This window comes from Papio anubis, chromosome X (assembly GCF_008728515.1).
Source record: "Papio anubis isolate 15944 chromosome X, Panubis1.0, whole genome shotgun sequence".
In the NCBI taxonomy this organism is placed as follows: domain Eukaryota; kingdom Metazoa; phylum Chordata; class Mammalia; order Primates; family Cercopithecidae; genus Papio; species Papio anubis.
The window spans coordinates 132,014,049-132,029,741 of record NC_044996.1 but is presented as its reverse complement, the minus strand read 5'-3'; the positions used below and the strand labels follow the sequence as shown (position 1 = coordinate 132,029,741).

The following is a 15,693-nucleotide window of genomic DNA, read 5'->3' as shown; positions in this document are numbered from 1 at the left end:
ATTATATCCTCTCCCTTTCTACTCTTGGGGCTTTCCCATTTTTCTTTTTTCCTATCTACTGCTTTTTCTCCTTATAACCTCCTTGTGAGCTGGAATGAAACTGTCCATCATCTTTGACTATTTGTTTTCTTGCCCCCGACTGAATTGGTTATAACATCCTACCCCTGTTGTTTCTCCTACCACTTTATTCATTGAACAAATATTTATTGTCTACTTTGTGTCAAGAGTTGGGATACAGAAGTGAATAAAATAGAAAAACAAATCCTGCCTTTATCGTGCTTTCTCATGCCTCCATCATCATCCTCATCATCATGATGCTTTTAGTTCCCATCCTTAGGGCTAGAAGTAGCACCTTCCTGCCTCCAATCTGTTGGTTGTTCAGTCTGACTGATAATGCGCAGCATTAAAAAGATTTTGATCATTTAAAAGAGAAATGGAGAAAATATGGAGGAGATGAAACGAGGCAAGAGACAGAAGGAAGGGGAATGACATTGGCATTTGCCCAGGGCTACTCTGGAGTCTCTTCCAGTTCCAACATTATACTTATTTTATTAAATCTTTTGTGTTTGCATGCAAAACTGGCTGACTGTGGTCTGGGAGGCTTTATATTTCATTGAATACCACTGGAAGTGTGGCATTGCCGAGCAAAGTCACACTAAACTTGCATGCATTGGGTGGGGGTGTGGTGGGCGGGGGTCGGGGGGGTGGTAATCTCATTCAAAAGAAAAATACTTTCCAGTGTCTGAAAGGTGAAAACAGATTCAAAGGGAGGCAGATCGTCCTCCGTATGTCCCCATGGAGTTCTCTGCCACACAGAACGCAGCAAAGCTTTGCGTGCATTTCACTACACTAACTACTGTTCTTTTATCATCAAGACATCTTTTCCTTCCACAGCTACATGCGAACCTGGATGCAAGTTTGGTGAGTGCATGGGACCAAACAAATGCAGATGCTTTCCAGGATACACCGGGAAAACCTGCAGTCAAGGTCAGTAAGGTAGCCTGGGGTCATAGTTCAAATTCAATCATTGCAGCAGGGCTGGCGACACAATATGGTATGCAGGATTTCTTAGGGTTTTTTTAAAGTCAAATCTTCAAATGAAGGTGCTTTCAGGACAAGTTTTTCAATCTCTTCTCCTTGAAAAATGTAAAAAGTCTGATGTTTTTGTCAAGACGCCCAATAAAATGCCTTTTTTCTTTTCTTTTTTCTCCTTTTTTTTTAACCATTTTGTTTTTATAAGCTAAAGGCCTTTTATATTTTTTACTTTTTTATTTCATCTCTTCCTGTAACACAGAAAAAAAGAGTCTTTTTAAAGTAAATAATTTTATTGTTTTTTAAACTACCTAAGTATTGTAAGTATATTTTTATTTTTAAAATCCAACAGTGCAAAAAAATATAAAAGTGAGAGTAATCACCACTAGTTGTTACTATAAGCATAGTTAAGTTTGTCTTAGATCCTGGAAGTCTTTTTCTGTGATAGTACAAATGTAAGTATTTCTCATAGGCATCTTTGCATGTCAGCACACACAAAACTACTTTACATTTTTTAAGGCAATATCCTAGTCCCTAGTGTGAATACTTTTATCCTTTATGCAAAAATATGCTTTATTTAACCATTATCATTTATGTTGTCTCCAATTTTTTGCCATTACAAACAGTGCTAAATCTAACATTGTTCTATGCATAGCCCTGCTTTCTTGAATGAATATTTTTGTAGGAAAAATATTTAAAAGTGGAATTGTTGGGTTGAACGACGTGCATATTTTTATTATACTTCATATACTTTTTCTTTTTTGAGACAGTGTCTCGCTCTGTCACCCAGGGTAGAGTGCAGTGGCGTGATCATGGCTCACTGCAGCCTCAACCACCTGGGCTCTAGCGATCCTCCCTGCTACTCAGGGACCACAGGCACACACCACCACGTCTGGCTACTTTTTACAGTTTTTGTATAGACGAGGTCCCACTACGTTGCCCAGGCTGGTCTTGAACTCCTGAGCTCAAGCCATCCTCCCGCCTTGCCCTCCCAAAGTGCTGAGATTAAAGACTGAGCCACCACGCCTGGCCTTGATATATCGTAATAGATAATTTATAACTTTCATCCTAGATCATTTGTCTGAAAACATTGAAGAGATTATAATATCTATAACAGTGGTTCTCAACTTGGGTAATTTTGTGTCCCAGGAAGAGTTGCCAGATAAAATACAGATACCCAGTTAGATTTACATTTCATATAAACAACAAATAATTTTATAGTATATGTTTGTTCAAAATAGTATATGGGGGATGTGAGGGTGATCTGGCTGTGACATGTCTCCCCATTGCTCACCTGGGTTGATTTGGTTGATCTGACTGGCTAGGCAGACTTCCCCTTCCTCCCTCACTGCTCCATGTGTGTCCTTCCTGAAGCTGTGTGTTCGGGCGGAGAGGAAGACCATCCCTGATAGAGGAGGACTGGCCTTCAGTCAAGGGTATATTAGCTGTGCTCCCCTGCTAGAACCTCCAAACACACTCTCAAAATAGTATATGAGATGTGTGTATACTTAAAAAGTATTAGTCATTTATCTGACATTCAAATTTATCTGAGAATCCTTTACAGTTTTGTTTAGAGATGGGGGTCTCACTATGTTGCCCAGGCTGGAGTGCAGTGACTATACTGCATCCATGATCTCCTGGCCTCAAAGCAATCCTCTCGCCTCAGACTTCTGACTACAGGCACACACCAATACACCCAGCTGGAATCTTGTATTTTTATTTGCCAGATCTGGGAGCCTTATCCCGGGCAACATCTGGCAGTGTCTGAAGACATTTGGAGGGGGTGCTACTGGTGTCTAATGGGTAGAGATCAGGGATGCTGCTAAGCACCTTACAATGCACAGGATAGCAGTACCCGCAACAAAGAATGATCAGACCCAAATGTCAGTAGTGCCAAGACTGAAAAACCCTGCTCTAAATGTGGTGAATAAAAGTGCCTCATTGGAGCAAGGGATATGGTCTTTGCTATAGATCAGTAGATTTCAACTTGGGTGATTTTGTCATCCACGGGATACTTGACAATGACTGGGGACAATTTTGGTTGTCATAACTGGGTGTGGGAGGTACTCCTGGCAGCTAGTGAATGGAGCCCAGGGATGCTGCTAAACATCCTGCAACGCACAGAACAGCCCCCCACAACAAATAATGATTTGTGTCAGCAGAAGTTAAGAAACCCTGGCATGAAGAAATCTGCAATAATTCAGAAAGGGTCCCCAGTCCTATAATGAAGTTGAACAAAGAGCAGTAAATCAAATTCAGCTGCCCTTGGAAAATGGTGTTTCAGAGAAGACTGAACACCCACTCCACTCTACCACTCCCAGCCCTTGCCGCCAAGCCAAGAGGTTAACCCCATAGACTGAAATAGCCGCTCTTTGAGCTGCCAACCCTACAGCCTCAGAGAGCAATCTGGCTCTCTGTGTCCTACCACCAGCATAGAGGCCAGAGTCCTGAAGATGCTTCTTAGAATTGCATGCAACTGCTTGAGAGAGGTGCTTCAAGAATTGTGCATTCAGGGTGGGCACAGTGGCTCACACCTGTAATCCCAGCACTTAGGAAGGCTGAGGTGGGTGGATCATCTGAGGTCAGGAGTTTGAGACCAGCCTGGCCAACATGGCAAAACCTCATCTCTACTAAAAATACAAAAATTAGCCGGGCATGGTGGCGAATGCCTGTAATCCTAGCTACTCGGGAGGCTGAGGCAGGAGAATCACTTGAACCCGGGAGGCAGAGGTTGCAGTGAGCCGAGATCATGCCATTGCACTGCAGCCTGGGCAACAGAACGAGACTCCATCTCAAAAAAAAAAAAAAATCATGCTTTCATAAGGAATAATTCAGCTATACCCCTCACCAGAGGTTTTACAGCAGAAAACTTGGTTTTCCATATGTTTTGGATTTTGAACCAAGATAATGTCTCAAGAGATTTAGAGTAGAGACAATATTTTTCATGCTAGTTTTAAAGTCCCAGTAAAATATTAACGTTGAGGGAGTAGTCCGGTTGGCTGAAGTTTTGAGGCAGTCTGTCTTCTTCCCACAGCCTCCCTGCCCTGTGACAGCCTGATCAAAGTCCACGTACATCCATTAATGGTGACAGGCCTCAGCCCTCAACTCATGTCTTTCCCAAAACACTCTTCCAAGAAATGAGTGAGTCACATCAGAGTTAGGGCCAAGCTATGGGATATTCCTGGGTTTCCCATTATGACCAATCAGCATTTCTCAATTTCCCCATTTGAAGAGGTTAGGTTCTATGAGGGAGATGGTAGGGTAAAGGGGATAGGCAATGGAGAAGAGGGTTTCAAATATCCAGTTAGGGCGTTGGAAAATCTCCATAGAAGGATCTTTTCAGAGATGAAAGCAGCTCCTTATTTTCAAGAATCTGTTACCATGCTGACCTTTTGCCTTCCATGGAATTTGTTTGTTTTTTTCCTCTCTGTATCTTCCCTGGTAGAGTTAAGATATGAAACCCTCACATGACCACATTTCCAAAGGCAACATCCTCTACAGATAATCTTCATAAAGTTTTATTTTCCTTCTGTGTCATTTTTTATTTTAATAAAAATGTTACTTATTCTTAAGTTGTTGTTGTTGTTGTTGTTGTTTAGAAAACACGAAAGCACAGAGAAGAAAGTCACCCTCAATCTTACCGCCTGAAGATAACCATTAGAGAGCATACCCTCCTAGGCTTTTCTTTTCCTATGTATTTTTTAAACAAATTTTGGAATGATCTGTACACAGAGTTTTGTAACCTTCTTTTATCACTTAACATCCTGTGAACGTCATATATATATATACACACACATATATATGCACATATGTGTGTGTGTGTATATATATACACACATATATGTGTGTGTGTTTTTATATATATATATATATATATTTTAATCATCCAGCCCAAATGTCATCCTGCGAACATCTTAGGATTAAATATTGTCCTCCAACTTCACCACTAAGAGCTGTCTGACAGGTTCCCTCTAGAGGAATGTGAGCCAAGGCAATTTGGCCAGTGCAGGGGCCACCCGAAATAATAATTGACAGGAGGCTGTGCTGTCAGCCTATGTCAGCGGCTGCTTGGGATAGCATGAAAGGCAGAAATATATAAATTATCTATTTCTAACTTTTTGTTCAAGTAGTATACACATAGAATTGTGCATATATAAAATATGTATGGCTCAATGAATTGTTCTAAATGCCCATGTCACTAGTATCTAGATCAAAAGCCAGAAACTTGGCCCCTCAGAAGACTCCCTCACACACCTTCCAGTCACTTCCACTGCCAGTGAGAGAACCATATCTTGACCTCTTATATCACAGATTAGCTGTGCTTGTTTTTTTAACTGTATATAAATGGACTTATACAGTATGTACACATTTATATCCAGCTTCTTCCACTCAATATCATGTTTGTGAGATTCATCCATTATTGCTTGTAGTTGTCATTTGTTCAGTTTCATTTCTGTATATTATTCCATTGTGTAAATATATGAGTCATTTATCTATTCTTCTGTTGGGAGGTGTTTGGATTACTTCTAGTTTGGGGCTATCTAGTATCATGCTATTATGATCATTTTAGTATGTAGGGTGTTTTTGGTGGGCAAAAATCCACATTTCTGTTGGGTATATTCCCAGGACTGGAATTTCCAGGTCATGAGTATGTCTAAATATAGCTTTAGTAGATTCTGCCAAGCAGTTTTCCAAAGTGTTGTACCAATTTACATTCCTTCCAGTGGTGTATAGTTATTCCATTTGCTACACATTGTCACCAATCCTTTAAAATAGAATTTGATGGTCAGAGAGGAGGTGGGTAAGTGGTAGTGTTCAGGGAAGCTAACCCAGTTGTCCTTTCCAAGACTGGGGTCTAATATTCCCCATCTGGAAGTTTCCTGATTCAGTTCACGTTTCCCTGTTTTCTAAATGTCCCTGCAGACGTGAATGAGTGTGGAATGAAACCCCGGCCATGCCAACACAGATGTGTGAATACACATGGAAGCTACAAGTGCTTTTGCCTCAGTGGCCACATGCTTATGCCAGATGCCACGTGTGTGAGTAAGTTTCAACTGCCAGGCTGAGCTCAGTCAATGTTTAAGGCTTGACTTTTGCCATTTGATGCTTGGGGAAAAGCTGATTTCAGCGATTTTTTAAAAAAAATCTCTAATATTGCCCCCAGCTAAAATGTTTTGGGGCCCTTCCTTCCTTCCTTCCTTCCTTCCTTCCTTCCTTCCTTCCTTCCTTCCTTCCTTCCTTCCTTCCTTCCTTCCTTCTTTCCTTCCTTCCTTCCTTCCTTCTTCTTCTCCTCCCGCTCCTCCTCCTCCTCCTCTTCCTCCTCCTCCTCCTCCTCTTCCTCCTCCTCCTCCTCCTCCTTCTTCTTTTTTTTTTTTCAAGACAGAGTCTCGCTCTGTCACCCAGGCTGGAGTGCAGTGGTGCGATCTCAGCTCACTGCAACTTCTGCCTCCTGAGTTCAAGCGATTCTCCTGCCTCAGCCTACTGAGTAGCTGGGACTACAGGCACATGCCACCACGCCTAGCTAATTTTTGTATTTTTAGTAGAGATGGGGTTTCTTCATCTTGGCCAGGCTGGTCTCAAACTCTTGACCTCAGGTGATCCACCCACTTCGGCCTCTCAAAGTCGTGGGATTACAGGCGTGAGCCACCATGCCCAGCTTCCATAATTTTTTTTAAAAAAGTAAGTGCTGGCTGGGCACGGTGGCTCACACCTGTAATCCCAGCACTTTGGGAGGCTGAGGCAGGTGGATCACCTGAGGTCAGGAGTTCGAGACCAGCCTCGTCAACATGAAGAAACCCCGTCTCTATTAAAGAAAAATACAAAAATTAGCCGGGCATGGTAATACACCTGTAATCTCAGCTACTTGGGAAGCTGAGGCATGCGAATTGCTTGAACTGGGGAGGTGGAGGTTGCAGTGAGCCAAGATTGCACCACTGCATTCCAGCCTGGGTGAGAGAGCAAAACTCTGTCTCAAAAAAGAAAAAAAAAAAAAAAAAAAGGTAAAATAACATGAAATTCACATTATTTTAAATTTCAAGTGAACAATTCAGTGGCTTTTAGTACATTCACAATGTTGTATAACCATCACCCCTATCGAGTTCCAGAAGATCTTCATCACTCCAAAAGGAAACCAGACCCAGTCACTCCCCACTGCCCCTCCTCCAGTCCCTGGCAACTACGAATCTGCCTTCCTTCTCTAGGGATTTGCCTATTCTGGACGCTTACTTTATAAATAAAAAGGCAAACTAGGGGGAAAATAAATTATATATCTATATCTGCATCTATATATATGCAGAGCCCTGTTGAGTTTCCTCATGAAAATAAACACGTTGAACAAAATAAGCAGATTGTTTTAGGGAGGTGATACATTTAAATTCCTTCTCGGAACATCAATTCTTCCCACCAGTTAACTTTCTCACGCCCCTTGCCCCACTCCCAAAGATTAGTGACACTTGTTGGAAATACATTCCGACTTACTCACATTCCTGAAAAGAAAAGCCCTTCTGTGATAAAGAAAAACCCATGTCCTGTGGGAGAGTAAGAGTCTATACCCATTCGTTTATTGAGAGGGAAGGCTCTTCAGGTTTTATGTTCCAGCTGAAAGGGAAACCCACCCTCCCTGTCTGCCTTCCCTTCTCCCCTTTTCTCTCTCCATCTTTCTTTCCTCTGCCTTGCAGTCCCCAACAAACCCAGAGCCAGCTTCCTGTGGTTGCGGAGTTGCGCGGACTCCCCAGCCCATCCTGGGTTTTCCCAAGATTATAATATCTTGCCTAGTGCATGGGCTCCTCCTTGGCAAAATGTCCCAACACCACCAGTCACTTAGATCTTCTGCTAGCAAGCAAGCATTTGAAAGTGGGCATTGGAAGGGTCTTTTTAAAAAATCCTTATTATTATAAATTAAACAGAAATTCACAGGAAACAAATGCATAGTTTAATGAATTCTTATAAGTCAAGCACACTTGTAACCACCACCAAGCAGAACTCTACCAGAACCTCCTCCTTCCACCCCTCCCTAAAGGGAACCACTATCCAGGCTTTTATAGTAATCACTTAAAATTTCAAAAAAGATGTATGCTAATGGATGTTTCTGAAACATTCCATGAAAACCCAGTCAGTGCCAAAAAAGATATCTTTCCTCAAAAGGAAAGACAGAATTAGGTTAATTTTGAAGATTAATTTTAAAAGAAGACAACTAAAGAGAAAAGATGAAAGAATAAAGGAGTAATATAATCATAGGTAGATGTTTGTTGCAATACATTGGGTCTCTTTCTGTATATCTAGGGGTTACCTGTGCCTCCCTGTTTATAGGTCAAAGTGTCCAGATAGCCCTAGACCTCTCTCCTGGATGCTGATTGGATTCCACCTGACCCCTTGGGTCTCTTTTGTCCAGCTGGGTGATTGGCATGTTCTGGAGGGGAATGGAGGGAGGGAGTACATTCACCATGCCCCTCTGTTGTGGACATTGGGCTGAAACCATATGAGTTTCTTAGCCCCCCTGCATTTCTAATCCACATATACTGGGCTGCTGCTATGGAAATGCATTTGTGTGAGATAAGTTATATTTAGCAACAAGTGACAAAAAAAGCCAAGTAAATTGTCTCATTTACTTGAAAAGCTGAAGGAAAGCAGTTCCAGAGCAGTTCAAGAAGGAGTCAGTCTCTGTCATCCTCAGAGTATTGATTTTACTCTCATGCTTGTGGCCTCATAGTTACAATATGGCTGCCCTAGCTCTGGACATCACACACACATGGCAAGTAGACAAAACTAAGTGGGTACGGGTGATGCCAATGAACCAATGCCTCTTTTAGGCCTGTCTCTTTTTATCATGCATAATGTCTTTTCCAGAAGCCTCACTTCCTCCAATGGACTTATTTTTATATCTCTTTGACCACACTGCATCATATGGCCACTCCTTGCCGAAGGAAAGCTGGGAAAAGCCTCAGTGCTGGGAATGGCAAGAGAAGAGAGTCCAGAATGGTCTTCAGATAACTGATCAGTTATATCTGCCACACGTTTTAGTTCAGTCTTTTAGTTCACCTAAAAGACAAAGTCTTGTGACTTAAGTGACTCTCACTGAGGCTAGATATGTATGGAAAGATGTTGTGGGAAATCAGGGACCCCAAACAGAGGGACCAGCTGGAGCCATGGCAGAGGAACATGAATTGTGAAGATTTCATGGACATTTATCAGTTCCCAAAATTAATGCTTTTATAATTTCTTATACCTGTCTTTACTTTAATCTCTTAATCCCGTTATCTTCATAAGCTGAAAATGTACATCACCTCAGGATCACTATTGTACAAATTGATTGTAAAACGTGTGTTTGAACAATATGAAATCAGTGCACCTTAAAAAAAGAACAGAATGACAACGATTTTCTGCAAACAAGGGAAGATAACCATAAGGTCTGACTGCCTGCAGGGATGGGCAGAATAGAGCCATATTTTTCCTCTTGCAGGGAGCCCATAAATGGACGTGTGAGTAGGAGAGATATTGCTGAATTCTTTTCCCAGCAAGGAATACCCTGGGGAAGGAATGCATTCCTAGGGGGAGGTCTATAAATGGCTACTCTGGGAGTATCTGTCTTATGCTGTTGAGATAAGGACTGAAATACGCCCTGGTCTCCTGGAGTACCCTCAGGCTTAGCAGGATTGAGAAATTCCAGCCTGGTAAATTTTGGTCAGACCAGTTCTCTGCTCTTGAACCCTGTTTCCTGTTAAGATGTTTATCAAGACAATATGTGCACAGGGGACATAGACCCTCATCAGCACCGCAGGACATAGACCCTCATCAGTAATTCTAATTTTGCCTTTGCCTTGTGACCTTTATTGCCCTTTGAAGCATGTGATCTTTGTGACCTACTCCCTGTTCATACACCCCCTCCCCTTTTAAAATCTCTAATAAAAACTTGCTGGTTTTGCAGCTCAGGGAACATCACAGACCTACTGATATGTAATGTTACCCCCAGAGGCCCAGATGTAAAATTCCTCTCTTTGTACTCTTTCTCTTTATTTCTCAGACTGACCAACACTTAGGGAAAACAGAAAAAACCTATGTTAAAATATTGGGGGCTGGTTCCCCCAATAGAGAGATCTCCAGAGTAGATTCTTTTACCCTGATTACTCAGGTTGATAATCTCCATCAGCAGTTGCATTTCAACCTATTGAGGCCAGCCAGGTGACATAAAAGAGTAGCTAGAGCACACACAAGTGGAGAAAGTGATACAGTCTGAGGGGTACATGCCTTGCCTAAAGATGGTCAAATTCAGTGAAGTGGCCAAGAAAGCAGACCATGAGTAGGATTCAGCCCCGGGGTCACCAAGATGCCACCCCTACTGATTCCTTTTGGCTCTCCATTTGGGACTCAGACAATGAAACTTGTCCTATAATGCCATGCAACATGTTCCATTCAATGGCCCAGAATTTGGTGATAGTTTCTTAGTAAGCTCTTTTTATCATCTCAAGAGAGAAAGGCTAATCCTTGTCTACTTTTTCAGACTCTAGGACATGTGCCATGACAAACTGTCAGTACGGCTGTGAAGACACAGAAGAAGGGCCACAGTGCCTGTGTCCATCCTCAGGACTCCTCCTGGCCCCAAATGGAAGAGTCTGTCTAGGTACAACAGCAGGAATCACCTCTACTCCTCCTTCTCCTCCCTTGACTGCCCCTTTACTGAATCTTTTTTAATTCATCACAATCAGCTTGTTGACTAGACATTGCAAACTTCTAAAAGTACAGACTTATATCCGTTTCTGAGATACTTTTAGCCACATATGCTCTAGACATACTTTGGGATGCTAAAAACCCATTTTTCTATTATTTTGTATTGCCTTAATGCCATAGTAGAAAAGGGATAAAGATAATTTTAGTATATTTACTATGTACATTTTATTTAAATTACCATCCAATATAAATTCCACTACTTATATATTGTCATTTAATGAGTAAGATCCTAAGGACCATTGAGCTTTATTCTGGGTTCTAGCTAATATTTTCTGGAAAAACTACATTTACTTATTTTTTAGGTACAACATTATTGAAAATAGTATATACCTTCTATATCATTTACATTAACATGTAATCAATTTCATGTTGTCTTTAAAACTTGCTCTGAGTTATATGAACTAAGTATAATTAATTTAACTGGAGAAAATGAGCAGATTAAGTCCATAATATTAATTAAGGGAACATAAAAATTATTTGTTTATAACTTTGAATTTAGTCAAATCCATTGGCTTAGAACTTTCCTCTCTTGCTCTCCTTTGTCCTATTTTGTGTCTTAGTTTTGGGTTCCACAGAAGCTGACCCTGAGCAACTAGTTGATCTGGGAGGTGATCCCAGGAAACACTGGTTGAGGAGTAGAGAAGTAACCCAGGGAAAGGAAAGTACCAATGCTGGGTGAATCTAATGAGCAGGTTAAATTAGCTGGGGGCACCTCTGGGAGGCAGAGGGAAGCTGCCCCTGAATTTTCCCTCTGGGGCAGGGGTGCTGGATATTCATCCACCAACTTCTGCCCTTCATTGATGGGAGGCTGCTCTGGGACATGACCCCCCAGCACTCCCAGCCTGGCCTGGGTTGGGAGCAAAGCACAATGTCGTAGGTGCAGCAAACAGCCTTTGGCAGGTATGGAAACTTGAATGCTGAGGAGCTGTGGATGGAGCACCCACAGGGCACCCTCAGTAACTGAAGCAACACTTTTTTCACTTTGTGCTTTGGTTCCTTTGTGGATTTGAATTATGTTCAACCATAAAATTGCCATCAAATTGTATATACTCATAATACTTAATTACATTGCACCTAATATACATAATATTTAGAGTAAGTGAGCACTTAGCATTAACGAGGGATATCAAACCAAATCAGAATGTTGAAAGAATTCTTAATCTTCTGTGATTTAAAGAAGCACATATCAGTATGATTTCATAATCTTCTTTACTGCAATAGAAATACTTTTTAGTCAAGGTGCTAGATGTTTATTTATCCTAACTATACATAATGTAAAAAAAAATTGCATTTAGAAAGCTCAGCCAAATGGATCCTAAATTAAATGCTTTTTAAAAATATACATATAAATTAAAATTTTCTCTCTACTCTTTGAGAATAATCAAAGATTTAATTAGGTTCACAGGATTTACTACGTTTTAGTATAATAAGATTTATATGACAAGGCTAATTCTTGACCAAACTGAATCCAAATTTCCACCCATCTCTTTGAGTTGTTGGGTGCCATTTTTATTGGAAGGGAAAGACGATGTGTATGAAAATGATCGCCAGAAATAATTTTGTTCAACCCAACACTTATTTATTATTTGGAAAATGCAAGAGGCCAGCCTGGGCAATATAGCAAGACCCCATCTCTATTAAAAAAAAATATTTGTTAAAAATAGCTGAGCATGGTGATGTGCACTTGTAGTCCCAGCTATGCCAGAGGCTGAGATGGGAGGATCACTTGAACTCAGGAGTTTGAGACCAGCCTGAGCAACATAGGCAGATCCCGTTTCTACAAAAAATAAATAAAAAATAGCCAGGCATGGTGGCATATGCTTTGTAGTCCCAGCTACTCAGGAGGCTAAGGTGGGAGGATCACTTGAGCCTGGGGAGTTTGAAGCTGTAGTGAGCCATGATTGTTCCACTACACTCCAGCATGGGTGACAGACCAGGCCTTGTCTCAAAAAAAAAAAAAAAAAAAAAAAAAAGACTGCAAGGGAAATAGTAAGATAACACCAACTTGCCTGTTTAAGCCAGGTTCAGAAGAACAACCTAACATCTATTTGATTTGACATCTGAAAGTTAAACCAAGCCTGAGTCTTAGTGGATTGGTCAGCATAGCTGTCAGCCCTCTGTAATCTGACTCTCAATGGTAGAAAAGGAACAACACACCTATTGTTGGCTAAAATTACATCATTACATAATTACACCTGACCCACAATTTACACATAAGTGCATGCCTTCACTGCCACATTTCTGTGAGTCAATATTGCAGGGGCCTTGGACAGTCTTACTCATGAAATAGTTATTTTGTAAAATGCAAATTATGAAAGTCTGTGTGTTTGGTTTACTGAAAGTGTAGCTATCTGACTCTAGTTTCAAAAATTGTATATGTTATACAATATACAATATTCACTCAGTTGGGGAAAATATTCACTCAGCACACATGTAATGTATAGGTACCAAGTGCCAGACACATGCTCCCTGCCTGAGAATAGTCAGGGCCTAACAGAAGATGTGAATGTAAGTTATGACATTATGGAAAGATAATGCCTCTTAAAAAGGTATAAAGTAATATAAATACATCAAGTGAAGAGCTGTGTGTGTGCCTGGGGGATCTAGAACACTTGCCAGAGGATATGATGTTGGCACCAGTATACTATAATCAGTTTCCCAGGTAAAGAAACTGTGCATGTGCATGCATGGTACATGCTGTGTGTGTGTGTGTGTGTGTGTGTATGTGTGTGTGTGAGTGCATGCATGCATGCAGCTACTTTTCTTACTATCACTGACATCTTCTGGTTTTACACCCTAGATATTGATGAATGTGCCTCTGGTAAAGCCATCTGTCCCTACAATCGAAGATGTGTGAACACATTTGGAAGCTACTACTGCAAATGTCACATTGGTTTTGAACTGCAATATATCAGTGGCCAATATGAATGTATGGGTAAGATTCGATGGCACCTTTTCCTTTTTTTCCTGTCCCCACCAAACCTTTGAGCCTTCTCTGCAGATATTTTGATGTCAATTCAATCTATTAGTTGAACAATCTACAGTGCTGACCAGCTTAACAATAAGGAAAGGCTATTTTTTTAGGTGTCTGGCATTTAGGGAATTCCAATGATATCAATTATAAAGCTAGATCAATAAAGATTTAAAGTAAGGAATACAGCTCTCTTGTGGAAATGATTATCTTGAGATGATTCTGGTGGGACTCTTTTTAATTTGGCTTTTTGTTTTGTTTATATTTTTTGTTCTATCTCCAGTTACACATCTAAAAATAGGAACAATAAAGCAGTATTTATATTTGGTAAAAGGAAGAATAACAAAGTCTATCTAATCTTGATCTCAGTGATCTGTTTATAACAGTCTCCATCAGGGGTGGCTTTAGAGAAGTGTATGAGAGACATGAAGGCCTATGCTTTTTCCTTTCCCCTCTTTCAGCCCTTTCATAGTTCAAGCTCCAAATATAATGTTCCTTTACCACAGTTACCAAAATCACTCTCTGATAAGATTCTGGTACCAGTTAGCTATTGCCCTAATCTATGTGAAATATTTTATTCCTTAGTGAATGGATTTCAAGCCTCCGTGAACAAGTGAGGTGGGGTATTTGGGGAGTCCTTAGATGCATTCCCATTGCCCTTTATATAATGTAGGATGGGGCCTGCCCTATAGTGAAGGGAAATTCGGGCTCCCTGTGGATTTCTCTACCCATAACACGTGTAACAAAGGTATATGCATGACATGGAAGGCTAATAGTTGAGAAAAAATAGGATTTCTTTCAACCCTATACACAGGGCTTCCCAGGACACATATTGTGTAATCATATTGGGGCAACACTCAATTGCTGGGTTTCTTCGAACCATCTTGTGAAGCCTCCACAGCTCTTCCCTCAAATTTCAAACACAAAGTCCATCCTAGAGAGGATCATAAAATCCATATTTCTCATGGACTTGGACCCCATGCCCTCCTGTAGACCAAACCAGCCCTGTAATCCTATGATGCTGTGTTACAGAGTTTAATCCTGTTTCCTGATACCTAAGGGGAGGTTCCACAGAACAGAGTGGAATTCACATGGAAAGCTTCAAAAGGAAACAAATCTTTGAGACTTTAAAGGTGATTAAGATTGGTGTCTGAGCTTAGCTTTGTGGCTAAATTAAAACCAACAGGTTATTTTGTACACATATGTCTACAAATACATAGATAGAAAATGGGGTGGAGAACACGGCAAATGAACCTCTCACTTGGGTGGAATTTGGCAAATTTTCCTCCTCTAAACCCAGCAGACAAGCTCAGACCAGCCTGACCCTTTTTCCTGGCAGTCTTAGAACAAAATGCCTGTGCCTATAAGTTAGATGATGTCAATGGTTCCTAGTTGATCTTGCCTTTGTTTGTTAGGAGTTTCAAGACCTTCTGAATATAGAATTGATTTTCTGATATTGTTATTTAGTTCTAAGTTAGATGAAAAAGTTAAGAGAAAAACCTAAACATCTTACACATTTCAATAGCATTGATAAGCAGGAGATGAAATTGCTGTGGGGGAGGGAAGCAGCAAACACTCCCTACATACCAGGCAGCAAACAAAGCCAGGGCTGCTGGCCAATGAGCCTGCAGTTCTGAACACCTCTCAGTTCTCAGGCAACGCTTGGTTTGTCAGGGGCATTTAGTGCTTGACCCTACAGTTGTTCAAGTGTAAGGGGAGAGTCTTTTCAGCAAGCCCTGTACCACAGAGTTGTTCACTGGAATGTTCTTTTTTAGATATAAATGAATGTACAATGGATAGCCATACGTGCAGCCACCATGCCAATTGCTTCAATACCCAAGGGTCCTTCAAGTGTAAATGCAAGCAGGGATATAAAGGCAATGGACTTCGGTGTTCTGGTAAGTAGCATTTGGTCATGGTGTCTTAGCTATTCCCAATGAAGCGTTCTCCTCATATCTCCTTCCTCC

The 15,693-nt window shown here is 41.0% G+C and overlaps 1 protein-coding gene across 3 annotated transcripts in view; it reads left to right on the top strand.

Moving 5' to 3' along the window:
- Positions 1-15,693, top strand: part of EGFL6 (EGF like domain multiple 6) — a 64,052-nt gene that overhangs the window by 24,252 nt on the left and 24,107 nt on the right. For 2 of the 3 annotated variants that reach the window (XM_009197202.1, XM_003917413.2), the window contains exons 3-7: positions 895-987; positions 5,956-6,075; positions 10,529-10,648; positions 13,556-13,690; positions 15,502-15,624. In XM_009197202.1, coding sequence (XP_009195466.1) covers positions 895-987; positions 5,956-6,075; positions 10,529-10,648; positions 13,556-13,690; positions 15,502-15,624 — 591 coding nt within the window. The remainder of the gene's footprint in view (positions 1-894; positions 988-5,955; positions 6,076-10,528; positions 10,649-13,555; positions 13,691-15,501; positions 15,625-15,693) is intronic. The other variant, XM_009197203.2, reaches the window with a different exon arrangement.